Here is a 27,028-nt window from a genome sequence, read left to right on the forward strand (position 1 = left end):
TGTCATTGTACTGTATTAATTTGTTTTCCCTGTCCAGACTGAAAAGATCTGTAAGATGTCCCAACCCTCAGGATAATCTGAAGGAAGTCAATTTTAAAAATTGATGAGTGTAGTTTTCAGTCCTGCTGAAAATGTAACAGAGAAGCATAAGATACTCGCACATTTCCACCAGTTCGATTCCCTGCTTTAGTTGTGCAAATTGGGTTGGGATCCCGGAACAAAATGCTTACATAACTAGATTAAACATTAAGGTCTCAAAGAAATTAGAGGGGAAAGGGAAAATGCGAACCACATCACTGTTTGAGATTGTCCAGATGCTGCTTGGCAATAAATTCATCTTCGTTCTAATACTGCTACCTACCCCCTCTGAAAAGAGTTAACATTAAAATAATAATAAAAAAATCAAAATGGTTCCTCGCTTAAAAGGTGAGGGCATATTATGTAAAGAGAAATAGCCCATATTCATACAGTCTCTTTCGTATTTTTTTTTATAAGAAAATAAGATATTATCTCGTAAGAAAAGGGTAGGCGTTTAAAACAGTGTTTGGTAGGGGGAATTGTTACTTGAGGCAACCCTTTTGAATACTCCATACATAATCAATCAAAACCCAACTGCAATACAAACTGGTAGTTCTAATACATGCAATCATTTCGTGTAATTTTATACTTAGCTTAAAATCTAACAACTCAACTACTATAAAGTAAGAATGTGGAAGCCTCTCCAAAAAGCCCCGTTCAGTGTCCTCCTAATAGATCTGCAAACCGTTTCAGACTCCTATCTCCAAGATGCTGTAATTGTGTGTGCAGGAGGTGAGTCTTGGATCTTTTTATTTCTGGCGACTACCAAAGTGCCTGGCAAGTAGTAGGTACTCAACAAATGGTACTGAACCGAACCATTAATTAATTAATTTCCAAGTTTCTTCCCATTTATTAAAGACTTAGCGAGTCCCTGCCTGTGCCCAAGGCCCCTTGGGGATGGGCAGAGATTTAATTCAGTGAGAATAATACACATCTAAAAATGCAAAAAGGACGAACTTAGGATCTTCCTGGCCAGCGGAGACCTAATTGGCAACAGGGCGAGGTGACCCAGACGTGGGTGTTCGCTCCGCTCCCTGCGTGCCCGCCATCGACCGGCTCCGTTCCGGCTACTTTGGTCTGGGCTGGTGAGCGAGAGCGAGGGCGCTTGGGAGACGCCTCGCCCGGCGGCGATAGATTAGTTAGGCCTCAGAAAGATGGCGTCCTCGGAGCAGGCAGAGCAACCGAGCCAGGTAAGGGGAGTGGGACTGCTCCGCCGTAGTGGCGGGGACCCTGGCTGGAGGGGGCGCTCGGCGTGCGGCTGGAAGCCGGGCGGGGTCCCTGAGCCTCCGCAGCCGGTGGCCCAGACCTCTTGCCCCCTCCTGGGCCCCGCCCCTCCTCAGGTCCTCGCCGCCCGGCCCCTCCCCCGGTGACCCCTCTTAGACCACATTGCCGAGCCGGGGCTCCGGGGCGCCCGTGGGCCCCCACTTCCAGCCTGAGGGCCCCTCGGGCCCCACTTGCGCTTGGCCGGGACGGTGGCAGGACGCTTGAGAAGCCTTCAGCCCTGAGCTGTAAGGGCCCCTGCTTGAGGAGAGGTGGGTGAGAGGCTCGATCGTTTTCAGTTGTCCCCTCCCAGGAGGGCCCTGAATCTGTCAGGGTTCCCACTCTCCCACAGCCTCAGCCTCGCTGAAGTGGCCCCATCGCCAGCCTCTTCGTCACCTTTGTGCTTTCTCTGCCAAATTGGAGGGTCGGAAATGTACTCGGATCCTCTCGGTGCGTTGGTAGGAAGGGGTCTCACTTGTAAACAACAGACGCCACCAGGCTTTTGGTTGAGGATCCATCCTTGCTACCCAGAGTTTGGTTTTCTCGGCCAGAGGACTCCGCTCTAGCTTTTCAGCGAAATCCCGCTCCGTTAAGGGGACCTTGAGGACCAGTGGTCTTGCCTGTACGTCTGCTGTCAGGAAGCAGTAGATGATAAGGCCCATGAAAGGATTTGAAGTTCAAAGGCGGGGTGGGCTGGAGTGAGGTGGATGGGGTAAGCGGTACCTTGTATTTACTGAGGGTGTGCTGTCATGCTGGGGACAAATTAACGTTAACTATCTCCTTTAGTGCTCATTACGACCTTTATGAAAATCAGGCAGTTATTAACTGCCATTTCACAGAAGTGGATGCTAAAGGTCTGTGACATGCCCTAAATCATGTATCTGATTGGGTCGGGATTTAAACCCAGATGTGTGTGGCTCCACTAGTTAGCCACACATGCTTAAATTTAGTTAGGATTAGTGAGAGGAAGAAGAAAATGGTTCCAGTCTGGACTTCCATCATTCATCTCTCACCTCCTTGAAACACCTGTAGACTTCACAGCCTACTGGTATTTCACTTCCTTCCTTGGCAGAAGAACACTACTTCAAGTTTCTTACTGTTTTATTCTTCATGATAAGTCTGTTACAGGAATAGCACTTAGAGGAGCTGTGTGTTCCCCAGACCAGCTTCTGTTAGCAGAGTGAGTGATTCAGAAAGATATCTGGATTGTAAAATAGGGGAAATAATTAGGACTGATTCTGGCCTTCTCACTGTCAGAAATTCTGGACTGTGGGAGTGTCTCAGAGGCAGGGCCCTCCTTTCTTGCCTTAGCCCACTTAGCTTGCGGAAATGCTGAGGCTCCTCAGAATCTGGACTTTTCTGAACTGTGGTATGTTAGGAATGCCCACAGCCTGGGATTAAAGGTACCTTCCATCCCTGATTCTTCTAGGACTTTTAATTTGTCAGTGCTGTGAAGGTTACTAAAAAGCTTGCCACTTGGAGCCATTGTAGTGCCCAAGGATTCCCTTGGTTCTGGAAATTGTCCTCTCGGTACATGTGGAAGGGATCTAAGGTCCTTTGAGGGGGTTTGGCCCGCACTTGTTTGGTTTTCAGCTCTGCTTCTCTTTTGCCCTCCTTTCCAAAGCTGGTAGAGTTGGGATTGCGTCAGAATACGCTGGCAGTTTTGGGAAAATTTGAGCTCTTCATGCCAAATTCTGTCACTGTCTTAACAATAAGCTGCAAATGCACACTTATTAAGTGAACCATCTCTCTTCAGCAGTTGCTTGTCATTTTATTTTCAAATCCTGATCTACTTGGCTTCCCATTTCTCTAGTCAAAGCAGAGTGGAATTGAAAGAACTATTTGGATAATTCCCCGCAAACCTGGTCTGTAAGAATGAACTCATTTTGCCTTCGGGGCTGAGTTAGTATTTGTTTCATAGAAGGTCTGTGGGTTGGCCTTGTGGCCTCAGTCTCTCATTTTGAAAGATACAGGGTGATAGCCAACCCTTTCTTCCTTTGAGAGGCAATGTAGAACAGTGGTATGGGCTCCAAAGCCCTCCCTATTGGTTTAGAATCCTAGCCCCACTACTTGGAGCTGTGTGATCTTGGACAAGGTACTTGACTTCTTTGGCTTTAGTTTCTCCATCTGCACAATAGGAATGATACTATTGCCTATCTTGTAGGATTTCTCTGAGGATAAATAAATTAACTTATTTTACTCTATTTATTTTAAAGATTTATTTATTTGAAAAGAGAGAGTGCATGCGTGTGTGCAATCAGGGGAGGGGCAGAGGGAGAGGGAGAAAGAGTCTCAAGCAGACTCCCTGCTGAGCGTGGAGCCTGATGGGGGCTTGATTCCACGACCCTGAGATCATGACCTGAGCCCAAACCAAGAGTCAGTCGAACACTTAACCAATTGAACCACCTAGGCACTCCTAAATTAACTTAATTTTAATTAATTAATTAATTTTCATTTATTCATTCGAGACACAGAGAGAGAGAGAGGGAACATGAGCAGGGGGAGAAGCAGACCCCCCGCTGAGCAGGGAGCCCGATGTGGGGCTCGATCCCAGGACCCTGGGATCATGACCTGAGCCGAAGGCAGACGCTTAACCATCTGAGCCACCCAGGCGCCCTTAAATTAACTTAATTTTAGAACAGTGCCTGACATAGTGTGTTATCTGTTATTATTGCATTCATTAAATTCTGGATTTCCACTCACAAACGAGAAATCTTTCTTCAGGCCTTATTATAATGTTTTTTTGGGGGGTATGATTTTTCACATATTGACTACCAGCCCACTAAAGTTGTTCTTTTATTTGTTCTCGAGTAATTTCCTTCCAATTTAAAGGAAAACCCTGAATGCTGGTGTTTATCTTAGCTGTCCTTTGTGACTTTTTTTTTTTTTTTTTAAAGATTTTATTTATTTATTTGAGAGAGAGAGAGAATGAGAGATAGAAAGCACGAGAGGGAAGAGGGTCAGAGGGAGAAGCAGACTCCCTGCTGAGCAGGAAGCCCGATGCGGGACTCGATCCCGGGACTCCAGGATCATGACCTGAGCCGAAGGCAGTCGTTTAACCAACTGAGCCACCCAGGCGCCCTCCTTTGTGACTTTTAGATGTCAGTGACATACTTGCTTTATTCATCATGGTGTTCTTTTTAGTTTTTCTTCAAGATGGTCTGTTGGAGTTAGAAATCACATGCATTGCTTCCCTCTCCTTGTTCTGTTTTCCCCATGTTACCCTTGTTTGCGTGGTTGATCTCTTAGGAGAGGCCCTTGTAGTCTGGACATGGTATGGCCCATAGGAATGGGAGCTGTTATCCCTATTTCTGTACTTCTCCACCAGTTATCTTCAATGAAGAGCAAAAGTGTGGTTCAGTCTGATTATTTAGTGCTTATTCAATATTGACTATATTACGGAACAGAGATTTCAAATCTGTTGAGATTCCCTGGATATAGTACATTGGGGGTTGAGAAAACGCAGAAGCAGGGAAGGGAAAAGAACACAGCGAAGACATTAAGGACTAGAAGAGTGTGGCCTTGTATCCTGACAGACCTTGAACTCCAGCACTCACTTGCTATTGGACGTGTCACTCCACCTCTCTGACCCTGTTTTCCCCTTTGTAAAATAATAATTACCCCAGGGTTGTTCTGAGGGTTGACTGAAATCGTGGACGTAAAGAGCCTCTGCTGTGCAGTGTCCAATGAGTGTTCGTTTCCTTCTCCAAGAATCTATGGGCAGCTTTGGAAGTCTGTGAACTCTTGAATAACAGTAGTTCAAACGAGATATTTCCCCCCTCAACTTTCTTCTATTTTGAAAATTTTCCAACCTCTAGAAATGTTGAAAAAATAATACAGAGAACTCTTGTAAAACTCTTATAAAAACATCAAGATACACTGTTTACATTTTGCTGAATTTGCTTTATTTCTGTCTCTTTACATGTATTTTTTTAAAGATTTGAGGGTGAGTTACAGACATCACGGTGTTTCATCCTAGGACAGCTAAGATAAACACCAGCGTTCAGGGTTTTCCTTTAAGAGTGTCCTAACAGTGAGGTTATTCTCTTATATAACCGTAATACCATTATCATACAAGAAATTCAGTATTGATAAAATACTATTTAATAATACAGTCCACATTCATATTCTCCCAATTAAGAAAAATCCAAATCCATTCAAGAAATAGGGATTGCAGGGGCACCTGGGTGGCTCAGTCATTAAGCGTCTGCCTTTGGCTCAGGTCATGATCCCAGCGTCCTGGGATCGAGCCCCGCATTGGGCTCCCTGCTCGACGGGAAGCCTGCTTCTCCCTCTCCCACTCCCCCTGCTTGTGTTCCCTCTTCTGCTGTGTCTCTCTCTGTCAAATAAAAAAAAAAAAAAATAGGGATTGCATTGATTTTTCTCTTTAGTGTGCTTTAATCCAGAATGATCCCCTAGTCTTTAAATTTTTTCTTTTTCTTTTCTTTTTTTTAACTGAAGTTTAACATATACCCAGAAAGCACACAAATTATGTGTCCAGCCTGGTGAATTTTCACAGAGTGAACATACTTGTGTAACCAGTACTTGTATTAAGAAATCAAACATTACCAGGACCTCAGAAGCCCCCCTGGTGTCCCTCCTGTCACTGTCCAACCCCCTAAAGGTTGCCCCTATCCTAACTTAAAATCCATAGATTAATTTAATAGCTTATTGAGCGACAAAGTCCTTATGGCCAAAAACTTTACTGTGGAATTCTAATAGGTGTGTTGTGGTCAGTTTAATGAGTTTTGACAAATGTACATACCTGTGTAACCACCACCACAACCAAGATCAAAACAATTTCAGTTTTCCTCAGTGTTCCCTTATGCCTCAGTAAATCCTAGCCTTTGGCCTCAGGAAATCTGAACTGCTTTCTGTTGCTATTGGTTATATTCGTCTTCCATAGAATTACATATGAATGAATTCATAATGTATGTATTCTTTTGTGTCTCACTTCTTTTGCTCAGAGTAATGTTTGTGAAACTTACATTGTTGTATCAGTAATTCATTGCTTTCTCTTAGTGTGTAATATTCTCTTGTATAGATATACCACAATTTGTTGATCTGTTCACCAATTTATGGACATTTGGATTCTGTTGATTATCTATTGCGGCATAACAGTATCACAACACATTTACACAAATTACCAAAAAGAGCACACATTTTTTGTTTCAGTTTCTGTAAGGACACAGTTTAGCTGAGTCTGACAAGGCAAGAAATCAAGGTGTCTGCTGGGGCTGTGATCTCATCTGGGTCTTGACTGGGGAAGGATCTGCTTCCTAGCTCATGTGGCTGTTGGCAGCATTTAGTTCCTTATGGCCTGCAGAATGAGTACCTCAGTTTGTTATTGGCAGTCAGCCAGAGGCTACCCTCATTTTTTTTTGCCACAGAGGTCTTCCTAACATGGTCACTTGGCTTTCTCAAAGCTAGTAAGGAAGAGAGTCCCTTAGCAAAATAGACATTACAGTCTTACATAATGTAACCATATACATGTAATTACATTCATCCTGTCATATTTACCATGTCCTGTTGGTCAGAAGCAAGTGACACTCAATGGGACCACACAAGGCATGAATACTAGGAGGTGGGGATCCTGGGAGTCACCTTAGAGTCTGTTCCCCACATGATTGGTTCTAGTTTGGGGCTACTATAAATACTCATGTATTGTGAAGAGATATGTTTTCATTTTTTTTGGTAAATACTTATGAGTGGAATTGCTGGGTCATATGGTAAGTATATGTTTAGTCTTTTTTTTTTTAAATAGATTTTATTTATTTGACAGAGAGAGAGACACAGCGAGAGAGGGAACACAAGCAGGGGGAGTGGGAGAGGGAGAAAAGCAGGCTTCCCGCTGAGCAGGGAGCCTGATGTGGGGCTCGATCCCAGGACCCCGGGATCATGAGCTGAAGGCAGACGTTTAACGACTGAGCCACCCAGGTGCCCCAGTATATGTTTAGTCTTATAAACAAAGTGTTTCTGCAAAGTTGTACTATTTTTTATTCTCACCAGCAGTATATGAACATTCCACTTGTCCTACATCCACACCCACACTTGGCATTGTGTCTTTTTAATTTTAGCCATTCTACTGAGTGTGTAGTGGTATTTCCTTGTGGTTTTAATTTGCATTTTTGTGATGACTAATAACATTAGGATCTTTTCATGTGCTTATTGGTAGAGGCTGGTATTCCTTTTTTCCCCCCATATGGATATGACTTATTCCAGCATCATTTGTTGAACAGGTTAACCTTTCTCCATTGAATTGCCACCTTTGTCAAAAATTAAAAAATTGGGGGTGCTTGGGTGGCTCAGTTGGTTAGGTGTCTGCCTTCAGCTCATGTTGTGATCCTGGAGTTCTGGGATCGAGCCCCACACTGGGCTCCCTGCTCAGCAGGGAGTCTCCCTCTCCCTCTGCCCCTCACTCTACTCGTGCTGTCTCTCCCTCAAATAAATAAATAAATCTTTAAAAAAAATTTAAAAAATTGTATATACATAGGTCAGTTTCTGAGCTCTATTTTGTTTCATTTATCTCTCTGTCTATCCTAATGCAAATGAAATACTGTTTTTTTTAAGATTTTATTTGACAGAGAGAGAGACAGTGAGAGAGGGAACACAAGCAGGGGGAGTGGGAGAGGGAGAAGCAGGCTTCCTGCTGAGCAGAGAGCCCGATGTGGGGCTCGATCCCAGGACCCTGGGATCATGACTGGAGCCGAAGGCAGACACCTAACGACTGAGCCACCCAGGTGCCCCATGAAATACTGTCTTGATTGCTATAGATTTATAGTAAATCTTAAAATCAGGTAGTGTAATGTCTTTTGACTTTATTGTTTTTCAGAATTGTTTTAGCTATGGTCCTTTGCATTTCCATACAAATTTTATTTTATTTTATTTTATTTTTTATTTTTTATTTTATTTTATTTTATTTTATTTTTATTTTAATTTATTTATTTTTTTTAAAGATCCTACTTATTTATTTGACAGAGAGAGAGACACAGCGAGAGCAGGAACACAAGCCGGGGGAGTGGGAGAGGGAGAAGCAGGCTTCCCACCGAGCAGGGAGCTCGATGTGGGGCTCAATCCCAGGACCCTGGGATCATGACCTGAGCTGAAGGCAGATGCTTTTTTTTTTTTTTTTTTTACAGATTTTATTTATTTATTTGACAGAGAGAGACACAGGGAGAGAGGGAACACAAGCAGGGGGAGTGGGAGAGGGAGAAGCAGACTTCCCATGGAGCAGGGAGCCCGATGCGGGGCTCGATCCCAGGACCCTGGGATCATGACCTGAGCCGAAGGCAGACGCTGAACGACTGAGCCACCCAGGTGCCCCTCCATACAAATTTTAGAATCAGTTTATCAATTCTTACAAAAAAGCTTGGTGGGATTTTTATTGGGATTGTGTGGAATCTATAGATCAATTTGGGGGAGAATTGACATCTTGGCAATATTGATCTTCTAATTCATTAACATGATATGTGTCTCATTTAGGTTGTCTTATTTTTCTCACTAGTGTTTTGTAGCTTTAAGTTTGTAGGTCATGTACACATTTTGTTAAATTTCTCTCTAAATATTTCATATTTTGGCATGCTGTTTATGGATGTCATGTTAAAATTTCATTTTTAATCATTGAATGCTAGTATATAGAAATAAAATAAAATTGTGTCATTGTTTACAATAGTCATACTATGGAAACAGCCCAAATGTCCACTGATAGATGAATGAATAAAGAAGATGTGAGATATATATGTATGTGTGTGTGTCTATCTCATATATGAATATAATGGAATATTATTCAGCCATAAAAAGTAATGAAATCTTGCCATTTGCATCAACATAGGTAGAGCTAGAGAGTATAATGCTAAGTGAAATAAGTTGGAGAAAGACAAATACCATATGAAATACCATATGATTTCACTCATATGTGGAATTTAAGAAACAAATGAGCAAAGGAAAAAAAATAAGAGAGACAAACCAAGAAACGTTCTTAACTATAGAGAACAGACTGAAAGTTGCCAGAGGGGAGGTGGGTGGGGGGATGGGTGAAATAGGTGATGGGGATTAAAGAGTGCACTTACCATGATAAAAAAATAAATAAAATTGAGTTTGTATGTTGGCCTCCTATCTGTAACTGTGTTACACTCACTTATAATTCTAATAGCTCTTTTTGTAGATTGTGTGATTTCTTTGTAGATGATCCTGTCATCTGCAAATGAAGATAGCTTTACTTACTGCTTTCCAATTTATATGCTCTCTAGGACTTCTCATACAATGTTAAGAGGAATATTGAGAATAGACATTCTTGCCTTATTCTTGATCTTAGGAGAAAATTCAGTGTTCACATTTATTTTTTTTTTCAAGATTTTATTTATTTATTAGAGAGCACAAGCAGGCGGGAGGGGCAGAGGGAGAAACAGACTCCCCGCTGAGCAAGGAGCCCCATGCGGGACTCCTGGGTTCATGACCCGAGCCAGAGGCAGATGCCTAACTGACTGAGCCATCCAGGCGCCCCTCCATCTTAGGTTTTTTTGAAGGTGCCCTTTATCAAATGGAGGAGATTTAATTTTTTTTCAACTTTTTAATTTTTTGAGTGTTTTTGAAAAAATTATGTTGTCAAGTGCTCTTTTTGCTATCTGTTGATCCTGTTGTTTTCTTTATTAATATGATGATTCGTGTTGATTGATTTTTAAATGTCAAACCAACTTTGTTGGATAAATTCCACTTGGTTATGAAGTATTATCCATTTTATATATTGCTGGATTTGGTTTGTTAGTATTTTGTTAAGGGTTTCTTCATTTATGTTTAAGAGAGGTATTGATTTGTAGGTTTCTTTTGTGTGTGTCTGTGAAATCTTTGTCTAATTTTGGTATTAAGGTAATGTTGGTCTCATAAAATGAGTTGGGAAATTTTACTGTTTTTTTCTTTTTTCTCAAATAGTTTGTATAAGATTGGCATTACTTTTTCCTTAAATGTTTACTAGAATTCACCAGTGAAGCCACCTGGGCCTAGAATTTTCTTTTTTAAGTTTCATTACATAATTTCTTTTTAATTTTTTATTATTTATTTATTTATTTTCAAAGATTTTATTTATTTTGAGAGAGAGAGAGAGAGCACATGAGCAGGGGGAGGGCAGAGGGAGAGGGAGAGAGAATCTCAAGTAGACTCTTTAAAAAATAAATAAATAAATAAATAAACTAGAAATTGATAATAGAAAAGAAATCTGGAAAAATCCCAAATGTTTGGAAATTAAACAATGGATTTCTGAATTATGGGTGAAAGAAGAAATCATAGGGGAAGTAAAATATTCTGAGCTGAACAAAAATGAAAACAATATAATTTAAATTTGTGGAATGCAACCAAAGCAGTGCTGGGAAGGAAGTAACATTTTGAGTACCATACTAACTTTAGAAAATATGCTAGAGAAATAAAAAGCAAATGAAACCCAAAATAGGAGGAAAGAAATAAGTGAAAAATTCTACACGTTACAAAAAACATGGAATGCTTTGTAAATTTGCATGTCATCTTTGTGCAGGGGCCATGCGCCATGCTAATCTTCTCTGTGTTGTTCCGATTTTAGTATATGTGCTGCTGAAGGAAGCACATATTTTATTTTGTACTTCTTTTTGAAATATATTTTCACTGGATATGGAATTCTAGGCTGACAGGTTTTACCCTCACAGGCATTTTAAAGATACAATGCTATTATATTTTTTATTTGGCTTGCATATCTTCTGATCAGAAGTCTGAAGTCATTCTTAGTCTTGATTAATATTTGTAGGTAATGGTTCTCTTTTTCTGGCTGCTTGTGAGATTTCCCCCTTTTCATGGGTTTTTAGCAGTTTGATTGTGTAGTGCCTTAGAATGCTTTTGTGTTTGCTTTGGATTTGTGAGCTTCTTGGATTTGGGAGTTTGTAGTTTTCATCGACCTTGGAAAATTTTCAGCTATTATTTCTTCAAATATTTTTCGTTCTTTTTCTTTTTTTTCTTTGTCCTTCATTTTGGTCAGTATCTGTTGCTGTATCTTCAAGTGCACTTACCTTTTCTTCTGCAGTATCTAATCTACTGTCACTCCCATTTGGTGAAATTTTTATTTCAGATAGTATATTTTCATCTCTAGAAGTTCTACTTTCTTTTTGTGCAATATATTTCTCTCCTTACTATGATCCTGTTTTCCTTTGAATTTTCTTTTTATTGGGCATAATTGACATAATGTTATGTTAGTTTCAGGTGTGGAACATAATGATGCAGTGTATGTATTTTTTAAAATTGCATTAAGTTCTTGAATAAGGTTATAACACCTGTCTTTTTTTTTTTTTTTAAAGATTTTGATTTATCTGACAGACACAGCGAGAGAGGAAACACAAGTAGGGGGAGTGGGAGAGGGAGAAGCAGGCTTCCCGCCGAGCAGGGAGCCCAACATGGGGCTCGATTCCGGGACCCTGGGATCATGACCTGAGCCGAAGGCAGACGCTTAACAACTGAGCCACCCAGGTGCCCCTGTAACACCTGTCTTAATGTTGTTTTGTCTGTGAATGATTTCTTCTAATTTTTCTTGTTATTATGGATCACACTTCCCTGCTTCTTGACATCTTTGAGGTTATTGATTGGGTGCTGGATACTGTGAATTTTACATTGTCGAGGGTCTGAATTTTGTGATCTTACTTTGAAGAGTGTTGAGATTTGTTCTGGTGAGTAGTTAAGTTACTTTTGGTTCATTTTGATTCCATCAAGTCCCATTTTTAAGGTTTGTTAGGGTGGGTCTAGGGTGACCTTTACCCTAGGAATAACCTGCCCTTCCCCTACCAGGATGTGGCCCTTCCAGTCTCTACTGAGTGCTCTGACTGAGCAGTGAGGACACCCCACTCTGGGAGCCATTCACCTCACGGCTTCTTCATTGCTGTTTCTCAGCCTTGTGGAGTTTCACTCTGTGTGTGCACACATTTTACTGTGCAGCAAAGACGTAAGGGAACCTCTGTGCAGATTTCTGGAGCTTTCTTTTGGCGTAGCCCTCTGCTGTCTGGAACTCTGTCCTGCAACTTTCAGCTGCTTTAGCCTCCCTGAACCCTAATCTCTGTTTCCTCAACTCAGCAAGAGACCGCCATGCTCTGTTGGGATCCGCCCGCCCCCCTTCTTAGTCTGAAACATGCCTCTTGGCAGAAAACCAGAGTGACCTTAGGGCTCGTATCATTTGTTTCTGTTCTGTCAGGAATTACTACTGTCCAGTGTGTACAAACAGTGGTGTCATGTGTTTGTTTAGTTTTCTAATTGTTCACGGTGGGAGGTTAAATCTGGTCCCAATTACTCCATCACAGACAGCGCAGAAGTCTATTGGTTGATTCTGAGCAGAGGGGCGAGAGGATAGAACTTCTATCATCTCATCTCAGCCTGGTCGTGAGGTGGTGGTATTTTTCCCATTATTCCCACAGGTGGGGAGACTGAGGTTCAGGGAGGTTGAACAGTGTACCCACAGTCACTCAGTTACAGGTTCCAAGTTCATGCACTTGCCTCTGTGCCAGTGCCTCTCAAAAAATAATTGTTGAATTGAACCTTCTTCTTCTCTGCAAAGAACTATAGGCCAGACCGGTGTAGGACAGAGCCCCGTGGCAGGGTGGGACGGGATGTTCTGCCAGGTGCTCCGACCTGAGCTGCGTGTGCCGTTGGTCTTTGCTGTGCCTCAAGGTCAGCACTTGGGCACACCTTCTGGCTGGGGGAGGTCAGCGCCTGGCAGCAGGAGTGAGAGCACCTCTGTGCCTATCAAACTGGGAGCATTTCTCTGTGCCACTGTGGTCTTTTTTTGTCTGTTTGTTTTTTATTTTTTATTTTATTTCATTTTATTTATTTTTTTAAAAGATTTTATTTACTTGACAGAGAGAGACACAGCGAGAGGGAACACAAGCAGCAGGAGTGGGAGGGGGAGAGGCAGGCTTCCCGCGGAGCAGGGAGCCTGATGCGGGGCTCGATCCCAGGACCCTGGGATCATGACCTGAGCTGAAGGCAGACGCTTAATGACTGAGCCACCCAGGCGCCCAAGTTATTGTTATTTTTGAAGTCAAGACCGCCCTGTCAAAATTTCCAGGATCAAGGTGGAATTTAATTTGTAGAGATTTGTCTCAAGCCAGAAAATAGATTTGACCACTTAAAAGGGGTCGATGCAGGGGCAGGTGTTTGAGAAGTGTTGGGCTTTCATAAAAGCTGGGCTGGTGAGCTGGACGGACCCGCGGGCTGGGGGACTGAGCTTCTGACAAGCAGTTGGCTGCTCAGACCTTTGCCCTTTGAAGCGACACCTAATGCTGCATGTTAAAGATGGGAGTCTGTGCTTCCCCTCAGCATGAGGAAGCAGAATGGTCAGCGTTCTCCAAGGGGTCCTGTTGGTGTTTGGAAGGAACAGTTGTTCACTGCATGCAGTGCTGGACGTAGAGCCTCCCAGGCCTCTGCCTTCTAAATGCCAGTGAGATCCCCTGGTCATTGTGACCACAGAAACCACCCCCCCCCCCGCCCCCGACAGTTTCAAATGCCCCTCTAGGGGGTGTTGTGTGGGGGGGTGATTCTGCTCTGGGGTTGAGAACCAGTGGACCACAACACTGCACTGGGGAGTAGGCTAGGTTTGTGTTAAGTTGTAGATGAAATGTTCCAAGATGGGCACGTCCTGCTGTGGTCTTCTACTTGCTTCCTTTATGTATTTGTGTATGAAGTGATTGCTTTGTTTTAATTTTTTTTTTTTGTTAAAAAAAGGTTAAGATCATATTTATTTGGTACCAGTGCTCTTTTAAGTGCCGAAGATCAGCCTTCAGTAAGATGGTAAAGTGTCTGCCTTTAGGGAGCTTAAAATCTAGTGGGGTAATAAACTAGTTATTGAACGAAGAATTTCAGACGGTATTATCAAGGAAATCAGTGTGGAGAGTAGTAAGGATGAAGGCTGTTTTAGTCATCAAGAAACCACTTTCTAAAGAACATTGAGATGAGAAATGGGGGATGGTCCGTTTTAGACTGCAGATCTTCCAAAATGAGCTGGAGAATCATCTAGAATATAATCAGTGTTGGGCAATTCCCAGATTGGTGAGAGGTCCTCTGTGAGCCCACTGATACAGTCTGACAGACCTCGGTAGCACTGTGAGTTCAAACAGGGTGTGGGGAAATCTTGCTCCTCTTAGCAGCCCTCAGGCTGGGCTTGGAGTCCTGGCTTTGGTGTGCTGAGGAAGGCTCTGGAAGTCAAGACTTGAGGAGTTTGGAGAGTGTCACTATTCAGATTCCTTGATGGAGGTATACATACGCGTATGGGTTCTTAAATGCTCTGAATGTCCCTGGAAGAATCCATAAGGAACCAGCATCAGTGGTGGGTCCCCCAAGGAAGAGGGGAGTGTTGGAAAGAGAGAGCAGCTTTCTTTTTGAAAATTTTAATATTCTATTTTTTAAGCAGAGTTCACTTCTGTGGCTTACAGTTTAAAAAGGTACAAAAGGGTATATGATGAAAGAGACTTCCTTAGTACTATGTACTATTTTCCCTCGGGCAAATACTGGCTATTCAAGAGATGAACTAATCTTAAGGGAAGTTCCTTGGTGATAATGATTCATACTGATTAGTTGTATTTCAGGAAGAAGAGAACTTTGGGTTAAGTCAGAATGAGGCTTCCTAAGTATTAAAGCTGTTTGAGTTAGTTTTGTTGAGTCAAATAACCCACATTATTATTTGAGGGGTAGCATTAAGAGTGTTGCTTAATGAAATGTGGTCTAAAACTCTATGATTTTAAGTAGAATGTTTCAAATCCCGTTAGTCCCAATTACTGGCTGGGTCATCACAGGCACGTTATTTAACCTCCTTTGCCTCAGTTTCTCATCAGCAATAATTTCAGAATTTATTGTAGAACTAAATGAAGAAAGAGCTAGATAAATGTTAGCATTCCGTATTTGCCAAGTGGAGTGAAGGAAGCCCTCAGGAAGATAATGAACTTGAGTCTATAATCCATTCAGTTGAGTAAGAACCATTGTTTAATTCGTTGTTGCCTTTCATTCATTCAGCAGATGTCTGTGGAAGGCCTGATCCGTGCCTGATACTGTCCTAAGCCCCAGGGATGCAGGAATCACACAGTTTCTGCCCCTGTGGAGTTCATAATCTGGTGAGGGACACAGACCTCAGTCAGATAATCACACAGGTAAAGTTGCAGTTCTGCTCAGTCCTTGGAAGAGAGATGGATGGTGTTAGTATAGATTAGGGAGAGTTCACCCTGTTTTGGATGTCAGAGAAGAAATGCTTCCCCAAGGAAGTGACATAGCTGAAATCTGAAGGACGAGTTAAACTGTCCGAGGTGTGGGCAGGGATAGCATGTGCAAAGGCCCGGGTGTCTGGTGGGCAGAGCCGGGCAGTGTGGCGTCACACACACCTGAATTAGTCAGTGGACGCAAGGCCTTGTGGCCATGTTGAGAGGGTTTTCTGTATTAGAGCTGTTGTTGTAGAAGTTTACTGGGGTGGGCAAGGGTGAGATCTGATTACTACCGTTTTGAAATGATAGTCTGTTTGCAGTGTGGAAAATGAATTAGAAGAAAGCCAGCATGGATGTGGGTGAACTGATGCGAAGGCTCTTGGCAGTGGTCCAGAGAGGAGATTTTTGGAAGCCTTGACCCAAGTGATGGCAGTAGAAGTAGAGAGAAGTGGATGGACTGATTCCATGGATATTTAGGAAGGAATGTTGGCAGGACTTGATAATTGTGTTAGCTCTGGTGAGTGGGAGAGAAAGAGCTGTCCAGAATGGTCCTTTGGACTCCAGTTTGTGTATTTTGGTGGAAGGTTGTGCCGTTCTTGCAGACAGGGAACAGTGGAAGAGGGCATGTGTGGCCGCGGGAGGGGCTTATGAATCTGCCGAGGAATTTGTTGAGTCCAGAGGAGGCTGGAAGGCGGCTGGATGGAGAACTCCGAGGGGGGTCTGGGCTAGAGATCTAAATGTGGGGGGTTATCCCTGCTGCCCTCACTGCTGCCTGCTGGGAACATTAGGAGGGAGCGAGCAGGGCAGGGGAAGGGAGGCAGGGAACGCGAGCTCAGATTCCCTGAGACTTTCCACTTGGTTTTGTTTAGGCTGGCCTTGTGCTGGGACTTTAGATGAAGAGATACTGTCCTTCTCCCAGCAGAGTCCTTGTCACTGTGCTGTGTGCCATCCATGCGGGGGCAATGGGGCATGAGGAGATCTTTGGGAACCCTCCGTGGACTGGACTCTTTCCTCTCCCACCTTCTTTGCCCCCCCCCCCCCCCCCCCCCCCCCCCCCCCCGCCGGAGGCCTGGCACTTGCTATCTGAACAAACTGGGAGGAGTATGGAGGCTGGAGGCTGGTTCCGGAGACCCACAGATTAGCTGCACTTGTCTGGATATTATCTGTAGATAATTGGAAATTGGCTTGAACATCAGTAACAGTAAACTAATCATAACTCTCTCAAACTGCTTGTTCTATTCTTTTGGAGATTTGTGAGTTTCCTCCGAGTCTGTCTGTCTCTGTCTCTCCCTTTCTCTAAATTTGGCCAGATCATCAGCCAAGGGTTGAAGGCAAATGTGAGCTCCAGAGAGAGGAGAGGGTGACAGACTGGAGCCAGGCCGGTGGGCCACATGCTCCCTGCCTGCTGGTTGGTCTTTCGGCCTGTCACTGCCTTATTTACACAACAGATTCAAGCTTCCTTAGTATTGGGGATTGTTGTCCTCAGTGACAGGTGATAAATCGGAACCAGTGTCCATAGTTTCTTTGCTTCCTGGTTCCAAGTAGATGCCTGGAGAAAATCCAGAGTGTGGGCACCTGGGGCCCCCTTGTGGCTGGATCTGGTTTTCCACTTCGGCTCTGCTTTTCCCCATCAGTTGGTGGGAAGGTGGCAAAAGGGAAATTTTGCTCTCACATGAAACCTTTCCTCTGGACTTCGCTATTGCTGTGGATCTTGTGATGGTCCCCAGCCCTTGCTGCTCAGCTGCTGATCTCGGGCCCTCCTAAGCCAAGCCTAGCCTTCTCCTTGATGTGCTATGGCAGTGAATCCAGAAGCAGTCTCTTCATGTTCACCGGCAAATTCAGACTCTGTGGCTGGGCCACTTCTTACAGGCAGCCCACCGTGGAACACTCTACAGTCTGAGAAGCTGGTGAGAAATAAGAGGACTAGGTGTTGGTGTGTGTTGTTTGAGAATGGAGTGTCTTTGTTTTTTTGACGTCCATTGGGTGGCACTGTGATCTTATTTTTTGTTTCTGTTTTTCTTTGCAGCCAAGCTCTACTCCAGGAAGTGAAAATGTGGTGCCTCGAGAGCCTCTGGTAAGTACCCAAGATATATAGTATCATTTTCTAATCATTAAAATACTGTGTGAGTGTGTGAAATCCTAGGATCCTATAGTTTTGCATCATTAGTGTCTCTTCAAAAGTAAGTGCTGTGTGGAGACTAACTTAATGACCTTTGATTTCTGACTTCTTTTCTGGCATGCAGGGTTAGTGGGCTCCCTCCTTAGTAAAGCCTGGTCTTTTCTGAAACAGAGAGCATCTACCTCAGGGCTTGACGGACCACTTTGTTTGTTGTTGATCAGTAGTAATCAGTGGGTTGCTTGAACCCTTCGGAGGTGGGGTTGGGACCAAGTTGCTACTTGATTGTCTGAAATAGCCATTTTGCCCTTCAGGGTGAGAGCGCTGTCAGGTGGCCTTTGAGGAACAGGTAAGGCAGGGAGTTCTGTTTTTGCCTGGTCGGTAATTTGTGATGCTCGTACCAACATTACCTGCTTCTAGTATTGACAGGGCAGCGGCCTCCTGAGTACTGAAGGTAACTTTCTTCACGAAGCGCTTTTGCTTTGGTGGTCTGAGCCCCAGTCCCTGCCAGCACCCCCCATTTTCATCCTAGCTTGCATTTCAGGGCCTACTGCAAATTCTGTTTGTTGAGTAGCAAGACCTGTTGTGCACTAACCAGATAAGTTTTATGGAGGGCCAGCTTTTAGAGCTTTGTCTTTGTTTGGATGGTGATAGCAAGCTCAGGGATGCACCGCCCAGTTTTGGTTTCCCAGGTTTGGTTTTCTTGCTTCTCCTCCGGTAGTAGTGGGAGGAGGTGATGTGAGGTCCTTAGCTGGCGTGAACAGGCCTGAATTCTAGCCCGTACTCAGGCTTTCCAAGGCAGAAGGTGAGTTGGATTTGGCTGAGGCTTAAAGACCAGGGTGACGTAAGCCCTGCTGGGGCTGTTTCAGGGAAGTGTGGTTGTCTTCTGTGACACCCACTGTTACCAAGTGTTACCAAGTCCAGCTCCCTTCCCACCACACCCCACAGTGGCTTCGTTTCACTCTTGGTATTGCCCGGGTTTGTCCTGGAGGTCAGGGTGGTGGGAAAGCCAGAGGCTTCAGAAGGACTTTGCTTTGCCAGGCCCTTAGCTAGGGAGCTGGAGTGTTCCCCTGGGGCCTGTCAGTGCCCTGCAGGCTGGAGTTGTGGTTAGTTTCGGACTAAAGTCCAAATTGAATGCTGTAGTCCTCTGCAGCCCTTTACCTCCTTGGTCTCCTTTTACATTTTTTTTTTTTTTAAAGATTTTATTTATTCATTTATTCATGAGAGACGGGGGGAGAGAGAGAGAGAGAAGCAGAGGGAGAAGCAGGCTCCCAAGGAGCAGGGAGCCCAATGCGGGACTCGATCCCAGGACCCTGGGATCATGACCTGAGCCGAAGGCAGACGCCCAACCATCTGAGCCACCCAGGCACCCTCCTTTTACATTTTTATCTACTGACTTTACTGCTGATCCCCGGCAGAGCTGACTGGTGCTTCTTTTTGCAGCATGATTGGGTAAACTCTTGGGAGTTCTTTCTAGCAGCGAGCCCTAAGCAACGGCAGCCTTGCTGATTTCTGGGTATTTGGAGCCCGGCAGCCCCTTTGCTGTGCTAACGTTTCTGGATGCTGCTCTTTTCCTGCTGTACTCTGCATCTGCTTGTTGTTTGGTTGTATTTTCATTTCTTTCTTTTCTGGGAGGCCCCGAGCAGTCTTCAAACCCTAGTAGCCTGTGATTGTCCAGAGTTCAGACTCATTCTCTCCAGGCCAACTCTACAATTACCTTATATTTAATTAATATTTTTTCCCCTCTTTACATACTTGCTACATAATTGCTCAGAGGAAAGAAAACACATAGCAGCAATTTATATATATATAAAAAAAACAATAATTAAAAAAAAAACCCTGAAATAAACTCCCATCTCACTTGGGCTGATCCTATGAGTTGGGTAATTAGGGCCCTATTAAAAGGTAGACCCTTTCTCCTTCCCTTTTTTTTTTATTAATTTTTTTATATTAAACTCCCACAGTCTCTCAGTCATGCCCTTATTGCTTTTGGCCAACCACTCGCAGCAGCCTGATTAAATGAGGGCACCAGCCGAGTTGTATGGTCTTGTGTGAGCTACTTTTGCCTCTCGAGAGCAGTGGTGGGAGGGTGCCAGGCAGCGGGGCCTGCCAAGGACTAGTGAGGACTCGTGGTGGGTAGGGGTACAGGACTTTGAGCTGGCAGTAGGCTGGGTGAGAGTCACAGGGTGCTGGTGAAGGGATGGGGTGGTATCCCCCACCCATAGAAAGCCCACAGCCCTCTGTCCAAGTCCCCCTTCCCTAGGGGAGGTTTCTCAGGCGTGTGCATTAGCCGTCTGTTGATGCTCAGGAGGAACAGACAATTGAAGAAGAAAATTGAGCCTTCTTCTTAAGTAATTTATTCATTTTATTGGGGAAGAAAAGGCATTTGTACACATGAAACAATTAGCAGACAGCGCAAGACCATATATAATTTTAGCAAACAGTACAGAATCGCATATAATTTGGTGCAGAATTGCCTGGCTGGGAGTATAAGAGCCCTCATTATTCAGAGAAGGAAGAGTTCTGCCTGGGGTGTACTTAGGGATGTTTTTTTGTGAAACTTGAAGCCAGGTCTTGAGGAATAGAATTTTCCAGTGTTGAGGGAACACCCTGCTAAGTTGCTTTTGTTTTTGTTTTTAACTGAGAGCATATTTTCCATAAAATTCTTTCGTGGAAGCTGCCTGTTCTCTACACTGAAATGGCTAAGAATAGGGTACTGAAGACACATCATCTTATTCTTGGTCTCCCGAACTAGGTGATCACTTTGGAGTAATTTTTCCCTTTATTAGAGAAGTGAGTTGTGACAGAAGAGGCTCCATGGAGTGGTCGGTACAACGCAGATGGCCGGGACAGGTGATGTTCGGGGGCTCGCGTTAGTGTTTTGCTTTATCTGCTAGAGAAGGAGGGCCTCATTTTCGTCTCTGCCCTCTCTCGACCAGAAGAACGGTGTGTGATTGGGGTGGTGAGGAGTATCGTCTTGTAGTCTGGAAACGACACACGGGTGTTTTTAGCCGCCCCCTTGTCTGGGTCCCACCCACGTGGTGATTGCATGTTACCTTCTCTTGCCCCTCGGTCCTCCCTGCCATGAGAAAGCCACCCTGGCAACCCTGGCCGTGTTAGTGAGATAGTTGCTCTGTAATGTCGTAATGCCCTCAGGGCTGGAGACTGGTGAACAGACCGGTCTTGATAAATTCTGTAAACTCCCAGTTGAAATTCCCTTATTATTGATGATAAAACTCTGCCAAAGTTAAAATGGCCGATTGCCTTTTCTTCTTCATACTTTCTTCCCTGAGCTTTGCCTCCTGGGGCAAGGAGTTTTGACAGTCCTCCAGAGTACCGACCTCCAGCCCCCCGCCCCCCACCCGCCCAACGACCTGTTGAAAACCTTCTGTAAATTCTCTCAGACCCCAGTTTTCTCATCCTCTGTGTGGGCACGTGCTCGGGCGCTGGGTCAGGTCCCTGCACAGCTCACGCAGGATCAAGCCCCACCTGGCCGAGGGGTCTTTAAATGAGTGGACAGTTGTTGGCATGGAGTAACTCGGGTTCTGTCTTGCTGGGATTCAGAAACTAGGTTGTTTTTTTTTTTTTTAAGACTTTATTTATTTATTTGACACAGAGAGAGTACAAGCAGGGGGAGTGGCAGGGAGAGGGAGAAGCAGGCTCCCGCTGAGCAGAGAACCCAACATGGGGCTCGATCCCAGCACCCCGGGATCATGACCTGAGCCCAAGGCAAATGCTTAACCGACTGAGCCACCCAGGCGCCCCAGAAACTAGGGTTAAGTAACCATCTGAGAGTCCTTTTAGTCATCTGAGTTTAGGTTATTTGAAGTGAGCAATAAATAAGGTTTCGTTTGCATCTTGCTCACAGGTTTCAACACATGTTCCTCAATATCCAGCAATACTGCAGGCCACCTATTTTATACAATGCTTACGCATTTGGGTTAAATTAGCATTTTGACTTTTTGCTCTTTTGACACCAAGTTCTTCCTAATGGATGTGTCTTCTGCCATTCTTTCTTCCTGTGACTTAACAGGTATAGGTTTTTGGTTCTGTTTTGGTTTTTGTCCTTTCCCTGCATCCCTCCACCCCAATACTCCCAAACTACGACAGATTTATTTTTATAAAATATGATGGTCATTTCTACTTTATCACCTTACCTAGGATTAATTGTTTTTAGTAGGCTGAATTATTAAAAATAAGGATGCTCTGCACTCGCTGAGCCAGGCCATGTCTCAGCTTTGCCCTCTAAGTATAGAAGTATCCGGTGGCCTCCAGTTTCTCCCTGAGGCTGATGGAACCTTGCCCAGGGGGTCCTACATTATCGATCTGACCTCAGTCCTTCTTGGGGAGCTCATCTACCTTATGCCTGGGACACCGAAGATTTTCTCTTTGGTTTTTAAGTCAGTTGACCAGAGGCAGGTAATCAAAAGGCCATTAATATCTTGATGAATTCAGGGACTTAGTCTGTGAGCTCTTCTTTAAGAATACCTATGGCTTGTTGCCTGTCTCCTAGAGACCTTGCGAGTGAGTGTATTCCTGGCACTCACCCTGTATTTGTATCTTTTGTGGCTAGACTTCTTTGGACATACTTGCTGGTGGGCTCACTGGGGACAGATGCTTCTCATGTTCTGTCTCCACCAAAAATCTCTGAAGGATGACATTCACATGTTCAACCCATTTCTTTGTGTATACTCATGTGCATATGTGTGTATGTATATGTGCATATATGGAGCATATGATGCATATATTTCATAAACTTCAAAGCAATTCGTGGAGAAATAAAATGGATTTTTTAAAAAAAGATTTTATTTTATTTATTTTTTATTTTTTTAAAGATTTTATTTATTTGACAGAGAGAGACACAGCGTGAGAGGGAACACAAGCAGGGGGAGTGGGAGAGGGAGAAGCAGGCTTCCCACGGAGCAGGGAGCCCGATGCGGGGCTCGATCCCAGGACCTTGGGATCATGACCTGAGCCGAAGGCAGACGCTTAATGACTGAGGCACCCAGGCACCCCCAAAAAGATTTTATTTTTAAGTAATCTCTGTACCCGATGGGGGGCTTGAACTCACAACCCCGAGATCAAAGGTCACAGGCTCTACTACCTGAGCCAGCCAGGCGGCCCAAATTCATTTTAATATTGTATTCATGAAGATGTATTCACAAGCACAGGGGTAATGAAACTGGCCCATTTAGAGATTTCAGAAAACTGTCATTTTTTTCAGGAAAAATAAATCAATATGGCAAATCTAAAGTATTAAGCACTATTATTGTAAGAATCTGTTGTGGTTGATTCCTGTGCTGAGTTAGGTTTACTCAGGTGAGCTGTAATTTCCACTCAGGGACATCTGTCTGGATACAGGTGAATGGGGGTGACATCATAGGGATAATCCTAAATCTGCTAACTACTTATTTATTTTTTAAAAGCAAATCATCTGCAGATTTTAGTACTTAAACCATTACTAGCAGTACATGGGCGGGAGTGAGCCCCTCACAACTGCTGCTGAGAAACTTGGGACTGAAATCAGGAAGAGACAACTGAAGGGTGGGGCTGGCGGGGTACCCCTCTGACGCCTTCGTCCTGGGAGCAGGCTTCAGGCCTGGTGCCTTCAGTGATGAAAATGCTATTCTTTTGACAGTGATACCCCTTTGTAGGAGGGTGCCAGCGAGTCCTCAGGTCGTTGGGGGAGGAAGCTGACGAGAGTCCTCGGAGCTGGATGAACTTGAGAAAAGCCTCATTCCGGCTCTGGGTGGCTTGTCTATCATCTCTAGGCCACTTACTGATTTTGAAATTACTGTATCTCTCTACTTCGTCCTTCCTATTCTAGAGGAGGTTTATTGAATAAGTTAGGTGGGGCCCTTTAAGTTCTTTCCTCTTTCAGGTAAATGAAGAGGTGGTTTTCTTCAGTTTTAAGGTATCCTTTTACAAATAGTTATTAGACGAATCGAAACTCTTAGGAGTAATAATTAGGGAAATGGAATTTGAAATAGTTACTCAGCTTTGTTTATACTTTGGATTCTTGGCTTTTATAGTAATACTTGGTATTTGTTACAGTTCCTGCAGTCAGAGGCCCTGACTGTCGGGTGACCAACCGGGCAAGTGTCCTGGAAACTCAGGAGCCCAGCACCCCTGTGCCTTTTGCAGAGTCGCACAGAAATTGAGCGAATTCAGTCTGTAATCTTGTCACCCGCATCATTCTTCCAGAAGGAAAGGCTGTGGTTGCCCCCTTTCTCCTGGAGATGGTCTCAGAGTTCTTCAGGTGCCCTTGGTCATTGCTGAGGTGGGGGTAAAGGAAGCTCTTATTTGGGCAGAGGGCGTTCAAAGGTTTTTCTTTTGCTTAAGATCGATCATTATCTTACTTGAAAGTCTTTTCACTTAGAAGCGTTTTTTTTTTTTTAAGTGCCACCTAAAAGATGGGTATTCCATGTGGCAAACTCTGTAAATCTCCCACGAGCCCCTGGTTTGAGAACTGCTGAATGTCATGTACTGAGGACTGCCAGGTGCCCCACATTTTCCAGGATAATTTCACTTGAAATATTTTCACACGTTCTCAAACCATGCAGACCAATTTGGGTTTGAAAAATACGATCTTGTAGTTAATCCCACTTCTGTGCTATGAGAAGCCGCAGGAAGATGAAGTGGTGCTTTGCAGGAGGACGCATTCGCCGCCCTTCCTTCTTCCCTCCCAGCTCGCCTTTCTTTTATGGTTTGTAGTTATAACCAAGATTTATGCTTGTTGCTCCACAAATCTTCTCCCTGCCATTATGAGTTTGTCTGAACAGTCTAGAGATGGGGCCGACACTGAGTGATTCTTGAGGTAAATCTACCCGGGGGCACTCTCTGACGCTCAGAGTCACAGAGGAGCTAACTCATAGCCCCCAGTGGATCGGATAAATTGCCCCTGTCGAGAAAAAGACATGCTGCCATCTTTGTGACCCCCTGCCTTAGCGGTGTCCTTGGTGGCACAGGGGCCTCTTTGTGCTTACTGAGTCTGTGGCGTGGCGCTCTGGGTCCCAGTCACAGCCTTCACCCTGTGGTGTCTGTCAAGAGGCCTTTCTCTATCTCTCTCCATTTTTCTCCCTCCCCCCCTTCCCCCCTCCCTCCCTCCCTGTCTCTCTGTCTGCTGTGGCCCCAGTGGGCCACAGCAAGAGGGTCTTTGGGGCAGGGCAGCTTTCTCCAGCCTGGTGGGGAGGAGCTGCTAACAGGATCAGGTGCGCAACTTGATGATTTGTATAAATGGTTTAGTTTTTCCACACTTCACTGCAGATGGATTTTGATGGTGAAGGGGAAAACGTGGACAATATGTATTAAACATCTTTTCTCCCCTTTCCTTATACTTTTTTTTTTGCTGCATCCTTTTGGCTTGTGTGTACCTCTGGGAGTTATTTCAAACCTCTTGTCATGTGAAGCGGCAGCATCAGTAAATAAGTATTTTTTTTAAAGCGTCAGGAACTCACATTAGACACACTCCTCGAAACGACGGACCCACTGTTATGGCACCAGGGAAGCCGCTCCAGGAGGCCTGGGGTGCTCTGAACGGGCGGCTCCCGGCCCGTCATGCCCACCCCTGTTCTGCAGACCAAGAGGTCATCAGCTTGCCCTGAACCTGTGGGTGCCAGTTTTATTTGTTAGCGAATGAGGCAGTTTCGTTAAATATGCTGTAAACAGGTGGAATACAAAAGTGAACAGAGGGAGCTACAAATATAGTGTTTTATAAACATTAAGTGTGAACAGAAGTTTCTGTGAAAGCTAAGCTTGAATGCTTTGGTAAATGTGAATTGCAAGTAGAATGTCTTTTCAGGTGTGAGCAAGATGGCAAACTGGGGGAAGATCATAAAAATCTACAAGTATTAAGTACTTTGATTTGCGTTACTAGTGTCTTTAAGTTCTCACTTTGCTTTAGAAATTGTGAAGGGTGTGTCATGGGTGGGGTTTATGCAAGAAAGACGTCTGGGAACTTCAGTCTGTGGGCCCACACTCAAAGAAAAGGTCTTGGCTCCACATCAAAAGATTAACAAATGACTGTATGTTTATAGGTTTTAAGTTAATGTAAAATGGTTAAGGTATATAGAGTAGGCTCCATTTTTAATGATTCCCGGCTTTAACCGATTTTTCGATTAACTGACCAATTACCGGCTCTGATGGCCTAGGTCAGGAGGGCTTCAACGGGGTGTTTTGCCGGCCTTGGCGCTGGTCTCTTTATTTTTGTTAGCTTGTTTCATCCTAACAAACAGGTGAGAACTACTCTTTTCCTCAGTTTACAATGAGGAAACAAGCCCAGGGCAGGCCAGTTCCTACAGTTTGCAGGGGGCGGGACTGGGCTTGAACCCCCCAGGTGCGGACAGCCCAGCTCTCTTGTCTGAGTCCCAGGCAGGGACAGCGTGCTGACCTCGCGCCGCCTGGAGCCAGAGTGTGCAAGAGGGGCCTTGGCTCTGTTCAGGGGCTGCCTGGTGCGTCTGTGCTGCCTCTGAAGCTGCTGCCTTCGTGCGTGCTCCCCGGTGGGAGTCTTTTGTATGCATCTTAGCTGTTGAAAAGGCACCTATTAATTTATCACAGGTGATGTGGGCCTCCTCATGCTGGAGGAGGCGGCTGCACCCCTGTACCTCACTAATGACAGGTTGAGGAATCGAGGCGCGATAATAGGATCTTTTCATCTGTCTCTAGAGCAAAGTGCGATGTCCCTGCCAGCTTCTAGGGGGCAGCAGCTGCTTGTTGTTTTACCTCCTGCTGTCGGAGGAAAGGTTCCACAATTGAGCAATTTGCTTTTGACTCTAGCTCTTAGTGGTGCTGGGCTGTGCAGGTCTTCGGGGGAGTCACCTGAATCCACATTAAGTAAAGAAACTGCAGGATCCAGGGTATTCCATCCTTGCTTTCTCTGCCCCCCTCAGGTAGATCCTTTATCTGTGTCCCCATCGACATCCATAAATCCCTCACTGTCAGAGTTAACAGCAGAGTTCACTTGCTTTGAAGATAAGAGACATAGCGATGTCTTTAAGAGGGTAAAATCTCTTTGTCAGATCTTACTTGTTGCCATTGATAACCCACTCTAATAATGTGTAGATGTTTTGAAATTTTCCCCTGTGGGCACGTGTCTTTACTCTGTTGGGAACACGACTGTCATATGCTTGATTACCTGTTCTTCCTCTGGGCGCTTCCCTGGGCTTCCCTCCCCTTCTCTCCCCCACCCCAAGCTGGGTTTTACAGAGGTGTGTTTTCGGTTCTAAATGACTCACTTCACGAGCACATCGAAGGGGAGACTTTGCGTTTGCCAGTTGTTTTAGACATTGCGGCCCAAGTCTGATACATGGCCAACTTGTGCCTTGTTGAAGTGAGTGACTAGCACCACCCTCCCACAAGCCCAAATTTCGCCAGGGCCCTGTCCCTC

At 44.5% G+C, this 27,028-nt stretch overlaps 1 protein-coding gene and 1 pseudogene across 5 annotated transcripts in view; one reads left to right on the forward strand and one right to left on the reverse strand.

Annotated features, from left to right (window-relative positions):
- Window positions 1–1,162: 1,162 nt before the first annotated feature.
- The window catches only part of PEX14 (peroxisomal biogenesis factor 14), a 143,880-nt gene continuing 118,014 nt past the window's right edge, over window positions 1,163–27,028 (forward strand). For 2 of the 5 annotated variants that reach the window (XM_027576066.2, XM_027576105.2), the window contains exons 1-2: window positions 17,306–17,434; window positions 17,554–17,601. In XM_027576066.2, the coding sequence (XP_027431867.1) occupies window positions 17,321–17,434; window positions 17,554–17,601 (162 nt within the window). In that variant the 5' untranslated portion in view covers window positions 17,306–17,320. Of the gene's footprint in view, window positions 1,269–1,531; window positions 1,611–15,345; window positions 15,480–17,305; window positions 17,435–17,553; window positions 17,602–27,028 lie in introns of those variants that run through there. The other 3 variants (XM_027576075.2, XM_027576086.2, XM_027576096.2) reach the window with 3 other exon arrangements.
- Window positions 10,817–10,930, reverse strand: LOC113917244 (annotated as a pseudogene).

The sequence above is a fragment of the Zalophus californianus genome, chromosome 4, assembly GCF_009762305.2.
Source record: "Zalophus californianus isolate mZalCal1 chromosome 4, mZalCal1.pri.v2, whole genome shotgun sequence".
NCBI classification, from domain to species: domain Eukaryota; kingdom Metazoa; phylum Chordata; class Mammalia; order Carnivora; family Otariidae; genus Zalophus; species Zalophus californianus.